This window comes from Scyliorhinus torazame, chromosome 29, assembly GCF_047496885.1.
Source record: "Scyliorhinus torazame isolate Kashiwa2021f chromosome 29, sScyTor2.1, whole genome shotgun sequence".
NCBI classification, from domain to species: domain Eukaryota; kingdom Metazoa; phylum Chordata; class Chondrichthyes; order Carcharhiniformes; family Scyliorhinidae; genus Scyliorhinus; species Scyliorhinus torazame.
In genome coordinates, this window is record NC_092735.1 from 40,706,765 (window position 1) to 40,721,544 (window position 14,780).

Sequence of the window (14,780 nt, forward strand, 5' to 3'; positions counted from 1 at the left end):
CTTATCTATATCCCTCTGTAACCTGCTACATCCTTCCACACTATCGACAACACCACCGACTTTAGTATCGTCTGCAAATTTACTCACCCACCCTTCTGCGCCTTCCTCTCGGTCATTGATAAAAATGACAAACAGCAACGGCCCCAGAACAGATCCTTGTGGTACTCCACTTGTGACTGTACTCCATTCTGAACATTTCCCATCAACCACCACCCTCTGTCTTCTTTCAGCTAGCCAATTTCTGATCCACATCTCTAAATCACCCTCAATCCCCAGCCTCCGTATTTTTTGCAATAGCCTACCGTGGGGAACCTTATCAAATGCTTTGCTGAAATCCATATACACCACATCAACTGCTCTACCCTCGTCTACCTGTTCAGTCATCTTCTCAAAGAACTCAATAAGGTTTGTGAGGCATGACCTACCCTTCACAAAGCCATGCTGACTATCCCTGATCATATTATTCCTATCTAGATGATTATAAATCTTGTCTCTTATAATCCCCTCCAAGACTTTACCCACTACAGACGTGAGGCTCACCGGTCTATAGTTGCCGGGGTTGTCTCTGCTCCCCTTTTTGAACAAAGGGACCACATTTGCTGTCCTCCAGTCCTCTGGCACTATTCCTGTAGCCAATGATGACATAAAAATCAAAGCCAAAGGTCCAGCAATCTCTTCCCTGGCCTCCCAGAGAATCCTAGGATAAATCCCATCAGGTCCCGGGGACTTATCTATTTTCAGCCTGTCCAGAATTGCCAACACCTCTTCCCTACGTACCTCAATGCCATCTATTCTATTAGCCTGGGGCTCAGCATTCTCCTCCACAACATTACCTTTTTCCTGAGTGAATACTGACGAAAAATATTCATTTAGTATCTCGCCTATCTCTTCAGACTCCACACACAATTTCCCATCCCTGTCCTTGACTGGACCTACTCTTTCCCTAGTCATTCGCTTATTCCTGACATACCTATAGAAAGCTTTTGGGTTTTCCTTGATCCTTCCTGCCAAATACTTCTCATGTCCCCTCCTTGCTCGTCTTAGCTCTCTCTTTAGATCCTTCCTCGCTACCTTGTAACTATCCATCGCCCCAACCGAAACTTCACACTTCATCTTCACATAGGCCTCCTTCTTCCTCTTAATCAGAGATTCCACTTCCTTGGTAAACCACGGTTCCCTCGCTCGACACCTTCCTCCCTGTCTGACCGGTACATACTTATCAAGAACACGCAGTAGCTGATCCTTGATCAAGCCCCACTTATCCAGTGTGCCCAACACTTGCAGCCTACTTCTCCACCTTATCCCCCCCAAGTCATGTCTAATGGCATCATAATTGCCCTTCCCCCAGCTATAACTCTTGCCCTGCGGTGTATACTTATCCCTTTCCATCATTAATGTAAACGTCACCGAATTGTGGTCACTGTCCCCAAAGTGCTCTCCTACCTCCAAATCCAACACCTGGCCTGGTTCATTACCCAAAACCTGGCCTGGTTCATTACCCAAAACCAAATCCAATGTGGCCTCGCCTCTTGTTGGTCTGTCAACATATTGTTTCAGGAAACCCTCCTGCACACACTGTACAAAAAACGACCCATCTATTGTACTCGAACTATATCTTTTCCAGTCAATATTTGGAAAGTTAAAGTCTCCCATAATAACTACCCTGTTACTTTCGCTCATATCCAGAATCATCTTCGCCATCCTTTCCTCTACATCCCTAGAACTATTAGGAGGCCTATAAAAAAACTCCCAACAGGGTGACCTCTCCTTTCCTGTTTCTAACTTCAGCCCATACTACCTCGGAAGAAGAGTCCCCATCTAGCATCCTCTCCGCCACCGTAATACTGCTCGACTAGCAGCGCCACACCTCCCCCTCTTTTGCCTCCTTCTCTGAGCTTACTAAAACACCTAAACCCCGGAACCTGCAACATCCATTCCTGTCCCTGCTCTATCCATGTCTCCGAAATGGCCACAACATCGAAGTCCCAGGTACCAACCCATGCTGCCAGTTCCCCTACCTTGTTTCGTATACTCCTGGCATTGAAGTAGACACACTTCAAACCACCTACCTGAACACTGGCCCCCTCCTGCGACGTCAAATCTGTGCTCCTGACCTCTATACTCTCATTCTCACTTACCCTAAAACTACAATCCAGGTTCCCATGCCCCTGCTGCATTAGTTTAAACCCCCCCAAAGAGCACTAACAAATCTCCCCCCCAGGGTATTTGTGCCCCTCAGGTTCAGATGTAGACCATCCTGTCTGTAGAGGTCCCACCTTCCCCAGAAAGAGCCCCAGTTATCCAAAAATCTGAATCCCTCCCGCCTGCACCATCCCTGTAGCCACGTGTTTAAATGCTCTCTCTCCCTATTCCTCATCTCACTATCACGTGGCACGGGCAACAACCCAGAGATAACAACTCTGTTTGTTCTAGTTCTGAGCTTCCATCCTAGCTCCCTGAAAGCCTGCCTGACATCCTTGTCCCCTTTCCTACCTATGTCGTTAGTGCCAATGTGGACCACGACTTGGGGCTGCTCCCCCTCCCCCTAAGGACCCGGAAAACACGATCCGAGACATCACGTACCCTTGCACCTGGGAGGCAACATACCAAACGTGAGTCTCTCACGCTCCCACAAAATCTCCTATCTGTGCCCCTGACTATAGAGTCCCCAATTACTAATGCTCTGCTCCTCTCCCCCCTTCCCTTCTGAGCAACAGGGACAGACTCCGTGCCAGAGGCCCGTACCCCATGGCTTACCCCTGGTAAGTCCCCCCCCCCACAAGTATCCAAAGCGGTATACTTGTTTCTCAGGGGAACGACCGCAGGGGATACTTTCTATACACACAATCCCATACACTGTGAACAGATACTTTCTATACACTCAATCCCATACACTGTGAACAGATACTTCCCATACACTCAATCCCATACACTGTGAATAGATACTTTCTATACACTCAATCCCATACACTGTGAATAGATACTTCCCATACACTCAATCCCATACACTGTGAACAGATACTTTCTGTACACTCAATCCCATACACTGTGAACAGATACTTTCTAAACTCAATCCCATACACTGTGAATACTTTCTATACACTCAATCCCATACACTGTGAATAGATACTTTCCATACTCAATCCCATACACTGTGAATAGATACTTCCCATACACTCAATCCCATACACTGTGAATACTTTTTATACACTCAATCCCATACACTGTGAATAGATACTTTCGATACACTCAATCCCATACAGTGTGAATACCTTCTATACACACAATCCCATACACTGTGAACAGATACTTTCTATACACTCAATCCCATACACTGTGAATACTTTCTATACACTCAATCCCATACACAGTGAACAGATACTTTCTATACACTCAATCCCGTACACTGTGAATACTTTCTATACACTCAATCCCATAAACTGTGAACAGATACTTTCTATACACTCAATCCCATACACTGTGAACAGATACTTCCCATACACTCAATCCCATACACTGTGAACAGATACTTCCCATACACTCAATCCCATACACTGTGAATAGATACTTTCTATACACTCAATCCCACACTGTGAACAGATACTTTCCATACACTCAATCCCATAAACTGTGAATACGTTCTATACACTCAATCCCATACACTGTGAACAGATACTTTCTATACACTCAATCCCATACACTGTGAATAGATACTTCCCATACACTAAATCCTATACACTGTGAATAGATATTTCCCATACACTCAATCCCATACACTGTGAATACTTTCTATACACTCAATCCCATACACTGTGAACAGATACTTTCTGGACACTCAATCCCACACACTGTGAACAAATACTTTCTATACACTCAATCCCATAAACTGTGAATACTTTCTATACACTCAATCCCATACACTGTGAACAGATACTTCCCATACACTAAATCCTATACACTGTGAAGATACTTCCCATACACTCAATCCAATACACTGTGAACAGATACTTTCTATACACTCAATCCCATACACTGTGAATAGACACTTTCTATACACTCAATCCCATACACTGTGAATACTTTCTATACACTCAATCCCATACACTGTGAACAGATACTTTCTATACACTCAATCCCATACACTGTGAACAGATACTTTCTATACACTCAATCCCATACACTGTGAACAGATACTTTCTATACACTCAATCCCATACACTGTGAATAGATACTTTCTATACACTCAATCCCATACACTGTGAACAGATACTTTCTATACACTCAATCCCATACACTGTGAATACTTTCTATACACTCAATCCCATACACTGTGAACAGATACTTCCTATACACTCAATCCCATACACTGTGAATAGGTACTTTCTATACATTCAATCCCATACACTGTGAAGATACTTTCTATACTCAATCCCATACACTGTGAATAGATACTTTCTATACACTCAATCCCATACACTGTGAATAGATACTTTCTATACACTCAATCCCATACACTGTGAATACTTTCTATACACTCAATCCCACACACTGTGAAGAGATACGTTCTATACACTCAATCCCATACACTGTGAACAGATACTTCCCATACACTCAATCCTATACACTGTGAACAGATACTTTCTATACACTCAATCCCATACACTGTGAACAGATAGTTCCCATACACTCAATCCCATACACTGTGAATAGATACTTCCCATACACTCAATCCCATACACTGTGAACAGATACTTCCCATACACTCAATCCCATACACTGTGAATAGATACTTTCTATACACTCAATCCCACACTGTGAACAGATACTTTCCATACACTCAATCCCATAAACTGTGAATACGTTCTATACACTCAATCCCATACACTGTGAACAGATACTTTCTATACACTCAATCCCATACACTGTGAACAGATACTTTCTATACACTCAATCCTATACACTGTGAATAGATACTTTCTATACACTCAATCCTATACACTGTGAATAGATACTTTCTATACACTCAATCCCATACACTGTGAATAGATACTTTCTATACACTCAATCCCATACACTGTGAATAGATACTTCCCATACACTCAATCCCATACACAGGAGAACGTGCAAACTCATTACAGACTGACCCAAGCCGGGAATCGAACATGGGACCCTGGAGCTGAGAAGCGACAGTGATAACCACTATGCTACTGTGCCGTTATAGGCAGGGAAGTACTGGCGAACAAGAGAAACTTCAGAATTTAAAAGAGACGTGGTGGAAAAATTCCTTTTGAGGTTGAGACCCCCAGATGCCACCTTCTTCTTTATAAAAATGGAAATTTCAATCTTGTAGATCGTCGTGAAAGGCAATAGCAACAAAATGCTTGTTTTACTCAGCACTGGATACTCCTGGGAGATGCTACTCCAGAATGCTGGCAGCCTCATGGGCTTTTGGCATGTTTTAAATGGGGTACTTTAGGTCAGCGACGTCTTTACATTTGGAGTAGGCTTTAAGTTAATAACTGACTCTGGGGGAATTTTTCCACCACGTCTCTTAAATTCTGAAGTTTCTCTTGTTCGCCAGTACTTCCCTGCCTATAACGGCACAGTAGCACAGTGGTTATCACTGTCGCTTCTCAGCTCCAGGGTCCCATGTTCGATTCCTGGCTTGGGTCAGTCTGTAATGAGTTTGCACGTTCTCCTGTGTATGGGATTGAGTGTATGGGAAGTATCTATTCACAGTGTATGGGATTGAGTGTATAGAAAGTATCTGTTCACAGTGTATGGGATTGAGTGTATGGGAAGTATCTGTTCACAGTGTATGGGATTGAGTGTATGGGAAGTATCTGTTCACAGTGTATGGGATTGAGTGTATGGGAAGTATCTGTTCACAGTGTATGGGATTGAGTGTATAGAAAGTATCTATTCACAGTGTATGGGATTGAGTGTATGGGAAGTATCTGTTCACAGTGTATGGGATTGAGTGTATGGGAAGTATCTGTTCACAGTGTATGGGATTGAGTGTATGGGAAGTATCTATTCACAGTGTATGGGATTGAGTGTATAGAAAGTATCTATTCACAGTGTATGGGATTGAGTGTATAGAAAGTATCTGTTCACAGTGTATGGGATTGAGTGTATAGAAAGTATCTGTTCACAGTGTATGGGATTGAGTGTATGGGAAGTATCTGTTCACAGTGTATGGGATTGAGTGTATGGGAAGTATCTGTTCACAGTGTATGGGATTGAGTGTATAGAAAGTATCTATTCACAGTGTATGGGATTGAGTGTATAGAAAGTATCTATTCACAGTGTATGGGATTGAGTGTATAGAAAGTATCTATTCACAGTGTATGGGATTGAGTGTATGGGAAGTATCTGTTCACAGTGTAATGAGTTTGCACGTTCTCCTCGAATCTGCGTGGGTTTCCTCCTACAGTCCAAAGATGTGCAGGTTAGGTGGATTGGCCATGATAAATTGCCCCTTATGTGTCCAAAAGGGTTGCTGGGTTACGGGAATAGGGTGGTGTGGGCTTAAGTAGGGTGCTTTTTGTAAGGGCCGGTGCAGACTCAATGGGCCAAATGGCCTCCTTCTGCACTGTAAATTCTATGAACACACATGGGCTTTGCCTCCTTATTTGCATTGTCACAACTGACAAAACCATACCTCAAGAAATCATCTTTATACTGCTTTGTTCAGAGTTAAGTTTATTTTTGTTCAGGGCTGTTAACCAGAGGCCCCGGAACTCTCACACTAGCCCTGCTCTGCCCTGGACTCTCCTGAGCTGTTCTCTCCAGCAGATTCTGTTGCGAGATCCTGTCCAATAGGTAAACTGCCTATTGAGTCTCTGGCCTTCTAACTTAAAAAACACAATTAACCTTTAGTTCACTTGCCTTGCTGACCAGCATCTGCAAAATCAAAGCAACTCTCCTCCCTGCTTCGGCTGCAAAAGGACGGCACTGGACAGCGTTTCATGTCAATTCTACATAAAGGACACGTGACCTGCTCTCTGCTGCCGCTTCTGGCCAGAAGGCTCCAAGCAGCCTAATCTGTATAAAAGGCGGCAGCTGCTGTTCAGTGCTTCTTCCGCGATTGGGATCACTCCATGACCCTTCCGCCACCTGCCCGCGACTCAGGGCCTGAAGTTTCAAAAACCCTGGTGTAGGGGAAGCTTGACTCTGTATCTAACCCTGTGCTTTGCCAGTCTTGGAACTGTGTAAGGATGTTTGGAGTCTAATCTGTGCTCCAACTCCACCTATCCCATGTAGCACCTTTTGGTTAAGAATTCTTGTATCCCAGTATCCGCTGCTCCTGGGGATGATTAGCCTCGTGTATTTTACCTGTTGGGGGTCTGTTGGTGGAATTTCCTCCCTTCCAAGTACAATTAGCCAGATAGAAATGCCCGGGGACAGTTTGCCTGTTCTGACGTTGGCCGAATGGACCCTCGAGGGCAGAAGATAGAGAAAGTGGGAAGCAAAAACAAAATATTCAACACCGTGCTTCTTTTCAATTCATTGTTTATTCTGGAAAAAAGAGATCAGAAAATATGGAATTTACCAGAGTAGAAAAACAGCCCTTTGATGAAATTCAAGTTGTGGTTTACATTAAAGGCGTGAAAACAAAACGATAAAGCAGAGATTTTGAGACATTTCTGCTGTTGATGAATTCTAATGTCACTCATGCTTTTCTGTACAATAACATTAAAAGTTTTTACAGCTCAGCCTGAAGTTTTATACTTCATGCAGAGTGCTGCTGTACAGTGAAACCACAGCACTGTATAGCAACCCCAAATTACTGTTAGCATTGCCGGGTCACCTCGACATCAGTTGGCAGGTGTTTCACAAATGCTCAAGGAATTTGAAAAGAGTGATATCTGTACCACCTGCCAACCAGCAGGGCTCTGGGTTGACCCCAATCTGTGCAAACGTGTTTTAGGTATGAGATCAGAAGGGGATCTAATGGCCAGTCTGAAATTGCAGTAAAATAGGGCACAGCTAGAAAACTGGGAAATGTATGGGGAGAACTGTGCATTGTAAAAAGGTCCAACAGTTGATTATTTTGAGAATTGACAATAAGTCTGATGGTCACCTCCACCTGGACCAACATCTTTTCTCATTGCTAAACTGCTCTGATAGGACAGCTGTCAGTCAGTGGTTTTAACCATGTATTCAGTCATCCATAAACGAGCACAAATTCTAATACAAGATTATAAAATCCCAGAGTTAGGAAATGTCAAAAATAACCCGAAAACTATCCCACAAAAGACTACTTAGGGCACCAAAGCTTTGTTCCCCAGAACTTTTCAACAAAGTCACAAGTTTGGACTATCGATTAAGAGGAGTGAGTCCCATGTCCTGACTGGGGCAGGTTCAACAGTAAGGCACTATCTGCAGAGACCAAAACAGGTGCCGGACAGGGAGGAACAGAGTGGTGCAAATTTCTGCAGCTTCTAACCTTCACAAGTCAGAAGCAGCACCAAGAATGAGAGCCCACTGAGGGCCTGGCTCAAGGAATCTCAAACATTAAAAAATATGCAAGTATAATTCAACAGGAACAAAATTCATTGAATAACATAATTTCACATTTTTAAAAGATAAGGCAATTGAAAGGAGTCTTGGACACAAACACGGCTTTGCAGCAACAACATGAATCGATGCAGACTGGGTACCCAGCTGTCAATAAGGCTGACACATGGGTCCAAACCCCCACCCCCGGGAAGACCCCAGGTCTAATTGCTACACAGAGCGCGGTTTAGTGGGATGGATTGTCTGCCATCACTCTGCATATATTAAAGATACTGGGCAGGATTCTCCGCCCCGCCGGTTATCCAGCACGGCACACCCCCGCCGGCAGGGAGATTCCCCGACCCGCCGGTTATCCAGCACGGCACGCCCTCGCCGGCAGGGAGATTCCCCAACCCGCCGCACCCGTTATCCAGCACGGCACGCCCCCGCCTACAGGGAGATTCCCCGACCCGCCGCACCCGTTATCCAGCACAGCACGCCCCCGCCGGTAGCGCGATTCTCCGTCCTGCCGGTTATCCAGCACGGCACGTCCCCGCCGGAAGCGCGATTCTCCGTCCTGCCGGTTATCCAGCACGGCACGCCCCCGCCGGAAGCGCGATTCTCCGTCCTGCCGGTTATCCAGCACGGCACGCCCCCACCGGCAGTGCGATTCTCCGTCTCGCCGCGCCGGATATCCAGCACGGCACGCCCCCGCCAGCAGCGCGATTCTCTGTCCCGCCGGTTATCCAGCACAGCACGCCCCCGCCGGCAGCGCGATTCTCTGTCCCGCCGGTTATCCAGCACGGCACGCCCCCACCGGCAGTGCGATTCTCCGTCTCGCCGCGCCGGTTATCCAGCACGGCACGCCCCCGCCAGCAGTGTGATTCTCTGTCCCGCCGGTTATCCAGCAAAGCACGCCCCCGCCGGCAGTGTGATTCTCTGTCCCGCCGGTTATCCAGCACGGCACGCCCCCGCCAGCAGTGTGATTCTCTGTCCCGCCGGTTATCCAGCACAGCACGCCCCCGCCGGCAGCGCGATTCTCTGTCCCACCGGTTATCCAGCACGGCACGCCCCCACCGGCAGTGCGATTCTCCGTCTCGCCGCGCCGGTTATCCAGCACAGCACGCCCCCGCCGGCAGCGCGATTCTCCGTCCCGGCAGCCGGCCAATGGAGCTTCCCGCGGGCGTGAGTGCGCTGCCGGCGAAACGGAGGATCCCACCGACGGAGAATCCAGCCCAATTTGCATCAATTATCATATGTAAGGGATTGGATCAAATTCACGGATCTGAGTCAATTTGAAACATTGCAGTTAAAGGCATCAGGAAGAGATATCAATTGACCAGCAATGTATGGATCGACTGTAAGGGATCTCTGTTCAGCTATAAACCCTCAAGTGTTTAAATAATCATGCACAGAGCTATTTCAAACACTCCCTGGCTGATGTTATTCCGCGACAGTAAATGTGTTTCACACAAAAGGCAAAAGGAAGTATTTGAGTTCCCGTGGCTCAGTCGGTGTCCAATGGGAATAAAGGCCGTGTTGGGTCCCAAGACATTTAAAAATGGCAGATTCACACCACCAGACACTGATCATTTTCCATTAAGGCAGTTTCGACACAATCACCATCGTGATACACAGTCCACGCACCAAACCCTCCTCCACCACGGCAATATTCGCCACAGAAAACACAACACCCACTTCCCACCGAGTGAGAAAGCACGATGAATGAATCGCAATCTGAGCCCCTTTACGCCTCCCATTGGCAGACAGAGTTAGAGCTGGGTCCTCCTAACCTTCGTTTGGTCCTCCATGAACCCCCCAGGGAAGGTGTGGGGTTGAAGAACTCCCACTACCAGCAAGTCCCAAACCCAGCATGCTGATAAAACAGATACACTCCCAGTAAGGACATTGGAACTCAAGTTCTGGGTTCCAGGGTCAGTAGGACATTCCCAGAGTGGACAGTGATCTGTCTGATGTGGACAGGCATCAGTATGACATATATTGGATGACAGATCACAGAGGGTGAAGTGTAGGCGGTAGATTCAGAGGCTGGTTTTCACAGTCAGATGGTGCCATCGCACCTCATTCTGACCCGTGTGGAAATAATCAAAGTTCCCCTGTTCCGGGACCACACAAAATCCACATTTCGAGCAAAAACAGACATTGCTGAGAGGATGGTTCAGAGCAGAACGTCATGCTCTTTGGCTGGTGCCAACATTAACTGGAAAAGGTACATAGCTCCTCTAACAAAGTTTCACAGTGTGTGGGATTGGAGTGTTCAAATAGGGGTTTAAGCCACAGCCTTCTGTTTCGCGAGACAAACAACCATGAAGTGATCACCTGGAACAGGCACCAACTGTCCCGGGGGCGACGGGGGACGACACAGCGCACAGGGGTATGGCTGTCCCGGGACGGGACAGGGCACTGGGGTATGGACTGTCCGGGAGGGGGTTTGGACTATTCTGGGAGGGGGTATGGATGTCCCGGGACGGGACAGGGCACTGGTTTTGGACTATTCCGGGAGGGAGTATGGACTGTCCCGGGAGGAGGCATCGACAGTCCTGCCTGGGAGGGTGTTCAGATTGGGATAGACAAATGGCTTTAAACAAGTGAACCAATTGCACAGAGTTGTCACTGATTCACTAGCCAGTACATTTCCCTTTCATGGCTATTGTTCTTTCTGGTACCAGCTGCCTGTACTGTGGGACAAATAATCTATTTCTGATAACAGTTGCCAAATTTAAGCTGTAAACCCCCCCCCCACCGTGACCATGGCAACCTTCCCCGAGGGATCCAACCCAAAGTAGAAAAAGGAAATGTGTTTACTCCATATCGCACCCTTTTAATTCCACCCAACCCTCCGTAACCCTCAACCCAACCCTCCGTAACCCTCCTCCCAACCCTCCGTAACCCTAACCCTCCGTAACCCTCCTCCCAACCATCCGTAACCTTAGCCCTAACCCTCCGTAACCCTCCTCCCAACCCTCCGTAACCCTAACCCAACCCTCCGTAACCCTAACCCAACCCTCCGTAACCCTAACCCACCCCTCCGTAACCCTCCACCCAACCCTCCGTAACACTAACCCAACCCTCCGTAACCCTCCTCCCAACCCTCCGTAACCCTCCTCCCAATCCTCCGTAACCTTCCTCCCAACCCTCCGTAACCCTCCTCCCAACCCTCCGTAACCCTAACCCATCCCTCCGTAACCCTCCACCCAACCCTCCGTAACCCTCCACCCAACCCTCCGTAACCCTAACCCAACCCTCCGTAACCCTAACCCAACCCTCCGTAACCCTCCTCCCAACCCTCCGTAACCCTCCTCCCAACCCTCCGTAACCCTCCTCCCAACCCTCCGTAACCCTCCTCCCAACCCTCCGTAACCCTAACCCAACCCTCCGTAACCCTCCTCCGAACCCTCCGTAACCCTCCTCCCAACCCTCCGTAACCCTAACCCAACCCTCCGTAACCCTAACCCAACCCTCCGTAACCCTAACCCAACCCTCCAAAACCCTCCTCCCAATCGGACAGGCATTTGTAGAGCTACGGGGATAAAGAATGCATGATCGGACTGATTGCATTGGTCTAGAGAGAGCTGGCATAGACTTGATGGGCTGAATGGTCTTAAACTGAACTGTAATGACTATATTCAAGAAAATGCATGTTTCAACATTAAAGTATAAAATTCTCATTGGTTCCCGATTTCAGGAATACCACAGCCAAGTTAGAAATTCTCTATCATTGACAAAGATTGTTTTCAATTTAATCTGTAAAAGATAATAGCCAGAGCAAATAGTCTTCTCCCAGCTACTGCCAAACCAATCCTCACAATCCTTACCAGAGGCAAATCACAGCCCTCACCATCCTGTGAAAAAACTAAAAGAGTGTCTGACTGTCGATCATGTGGCATCACAAGTCCTATACTTACCTGTATTCCCAGATGGTGCCTCACGTTGTAGAACACACAACTGCGGAGCGGCCTAACACTGCCCAAAGCAAGCAGCAGACATTAAGGTCTGAACTTAAAGCAACAGAATGAGTCCTGTTGATGTGAAGCTGAAACATCTAAATAGCAGCTGAGTCTCAATATGCCTCATGTAACAAACAGTTTAGATGTATAATCAGCATTCACATGCTGCTCCACATATAAACCAACTTAACAAACATCAGTCTATAATAAAGTGACTTTATCACATTCAGTGCATCTCTACAGATAGAAAAGCCATCTGTACACACACAATGCTGGAGAGCAGGAACCTAAAGCTGATTCCAACTACCGACTACCTTCCCTCCCGCTTGCACCCAGATAAAGCACGTGCAGTTTCGGATGGAGTCACAGCCAAAGACACCCTTTACAGCACAGAAATACCATCTCCTCCACTTAGTGAAGCCACAAGGAACCTCTTAATCACAGAGTGCCCACTTCCCCGGCAGCCCTGGGGTCTCTGCCGAATTGGCGAGTAGAACTAAACTGGAATCTGCTGCATAGCCATGTTGGGGCGATGGTCCATTGTTGTTTCGAGCCTCTCACAGCAGGGTCCCTTCCACCAACGTCTTCACCTTGGCTGCTCCCCTGGGTTCTCAGTACTGCTTTACGAAGATTTCCATCGTACCACCACCAGAGTGGTGATGACTCCCAGAGTGAAGATCCCGATGGTTTGCCAGGTTGGAGTGCCGAGGATGGCTTCCTATCAAACAAGGTCACGACAAATGAGTTAGACAAAAATAAGGAAGAATTTCCGTTGCAGTCAAATGATGAATATCTCAGACAAGTCACTTTTAGGGAGAGCAGGCACTAGTGTCTGCCAGTATCCCAATGATCAATCTAACAGGAGCAACAATCGATGTAAACAGCTTCCACAAGCTCAGCACCAGTGTAGCCAGCTCAAAGAGCCGGTGTCATAACACCAACTTATCTGCAGATTGAGATGGATGAAGATATCAGTCACACAACCAGTCTTCCTTACCACGTCACAGCACATTCTGTCTGATTTATTAATTTAAAAGATCATCAATTAGTTTATTTAGCAGATTTGTACAGGGCTCAGCATGACTCAATGGGAATACTCTCATTTTCGAGTTAGAAAGTAAGAGGTTCAACTTTCATTCCAGATAGACAAACCAGGTTAACATTCAACAACAGCACGGAGAGAGTGCTGCACTGTCAGAGGGTCAGTACTGAGGGAGTGCTGCACCGTCAGAGGGTCAGTAATGAGGGAGTGCTGCACCGTCAGAGGGTCAGTACTGAGGGAGTGCCGCACTGCCAGAGGGTCAGTACTGAGGAGTGCCGCACTGTCAGAGGGTCAGTACTGAGGGAGTGCTGCACTGTCAGAGGGTCAGTACTGAGGGAGTGCCGCACTGTCAGAGGGTCAGTACTGAGGGAGTGCTGCACTGTCAGGGGGTCAGTACTGAGGGAGTGCTGCACTGTCAGAGGGTCAGTACTGAGGGAGTGCCGCACTGTCAGAGGGTCAGTACTGAGGGAGTGCCGCACTGTCAGAGAGTCAGTACTGAGGGAATGCTGCACTGTCAGAGGGTCAGTACTGAGGGAGTGCCGCACTGTCAGAGGGTCAGTACTGAGGGAGTGCTGCACTGTCAGAGGGTCAGTACTGAGGGAGTGCCGCACTGTCAGAGGGTCAGTACTGAGGGAGTGCCGCACTGTGAGAGAGTCAGTACTGAGAGAGTGCTGCACTGGCAGAGGGTCAGTACTGAGGGAGTGCCGCACTGTCAGAGAGTCAGTACTGAGGGAGTGCTGCACTGTCAGAGGGTCAGTACTGAGAGAGTGCCGCACGGTCAGAGGGTCAGTACTGAGGGAGTGCCGCACTGTCAGAGGGTCAGTACTGAGGGAGAGCCGCACTGTCAGAGAGTCAGTACTGAGGGAGTGCCGCACTGTCAGAGGGTCAATACTGAGGGAGTGCCGCACTGTCAGAGGGTCAGTACTGAGGGAGTGCCGCACTGTCAGAGGGTCAGTACTGAGGGAGTGCCGCACTGTCAGAGAGTCAGTACTGAGGGAGTGCTGCACCGTCAGAGGGTCAGTACTGAGGGAGTGCCGCACTGCCAGAGGGTCAGTACTGAGGAGTGCCGCACTGTCAGAGAGTCAGTACTGAGGGAGTGCCGCACTGTCAGAGAGTCAGTACTGAGAGAGTGCTGCACTGGCAGAGGGTCAGTACTGAGGGAGTGCCGCACTGTCAGAGAGTCAGTACTGAGGGAGTGCTGCACTGTCAGAGGGTCAGTACTGAGAGAGTGCCGCACGGTCAGAGGGTCAGTACTGAGGGAGCGCTGC

The 14,780-nt window shown here is 47.7% G+C and overlaps 2 protein-coding genes across 3 annotated transcripts in view; both read right to left on the reverse strand.

Moving 5' to 3' along the window:
- LOC140404101 (uncharacterized) overlaps positions 1–11,385 on the reverse strand; it is a 214,929-nt gene extending 203,544 nt beyond the window's left edge. For both annotated transcript variants that reach the window (XM_072492512.1, XM_072492510.1), the window contains exon 1: positions 7,339–11,385. The gene's annotated coding sequence lies outside the window, so the exon portion shown is untranslated. The remainder of the gene's footprint in view (positions 1–7,338) is intronic.
- Positions 11,386–11,966: 581 nt separating this feature from the next.
- The window catches only part of LOC140404103 (apoptosis regulator BAX-like), an 86,091-nt gene continuing 83,277 nt past the window's right edge, over positions 11,967–14,780 (reverse strand). Inside the window, exon 6 of the mRNA XM_072492516.1 lies at positions 11,967–13,188. Coding sequence (XP_072348617.1) covers positions 13,093–13,188 — 96 coding nt within the window. The 3' untranslated portion in view covers positions 11,967–13,092. The remainder of the gene's footprint in view (positions 13,189–14,780) is intronic.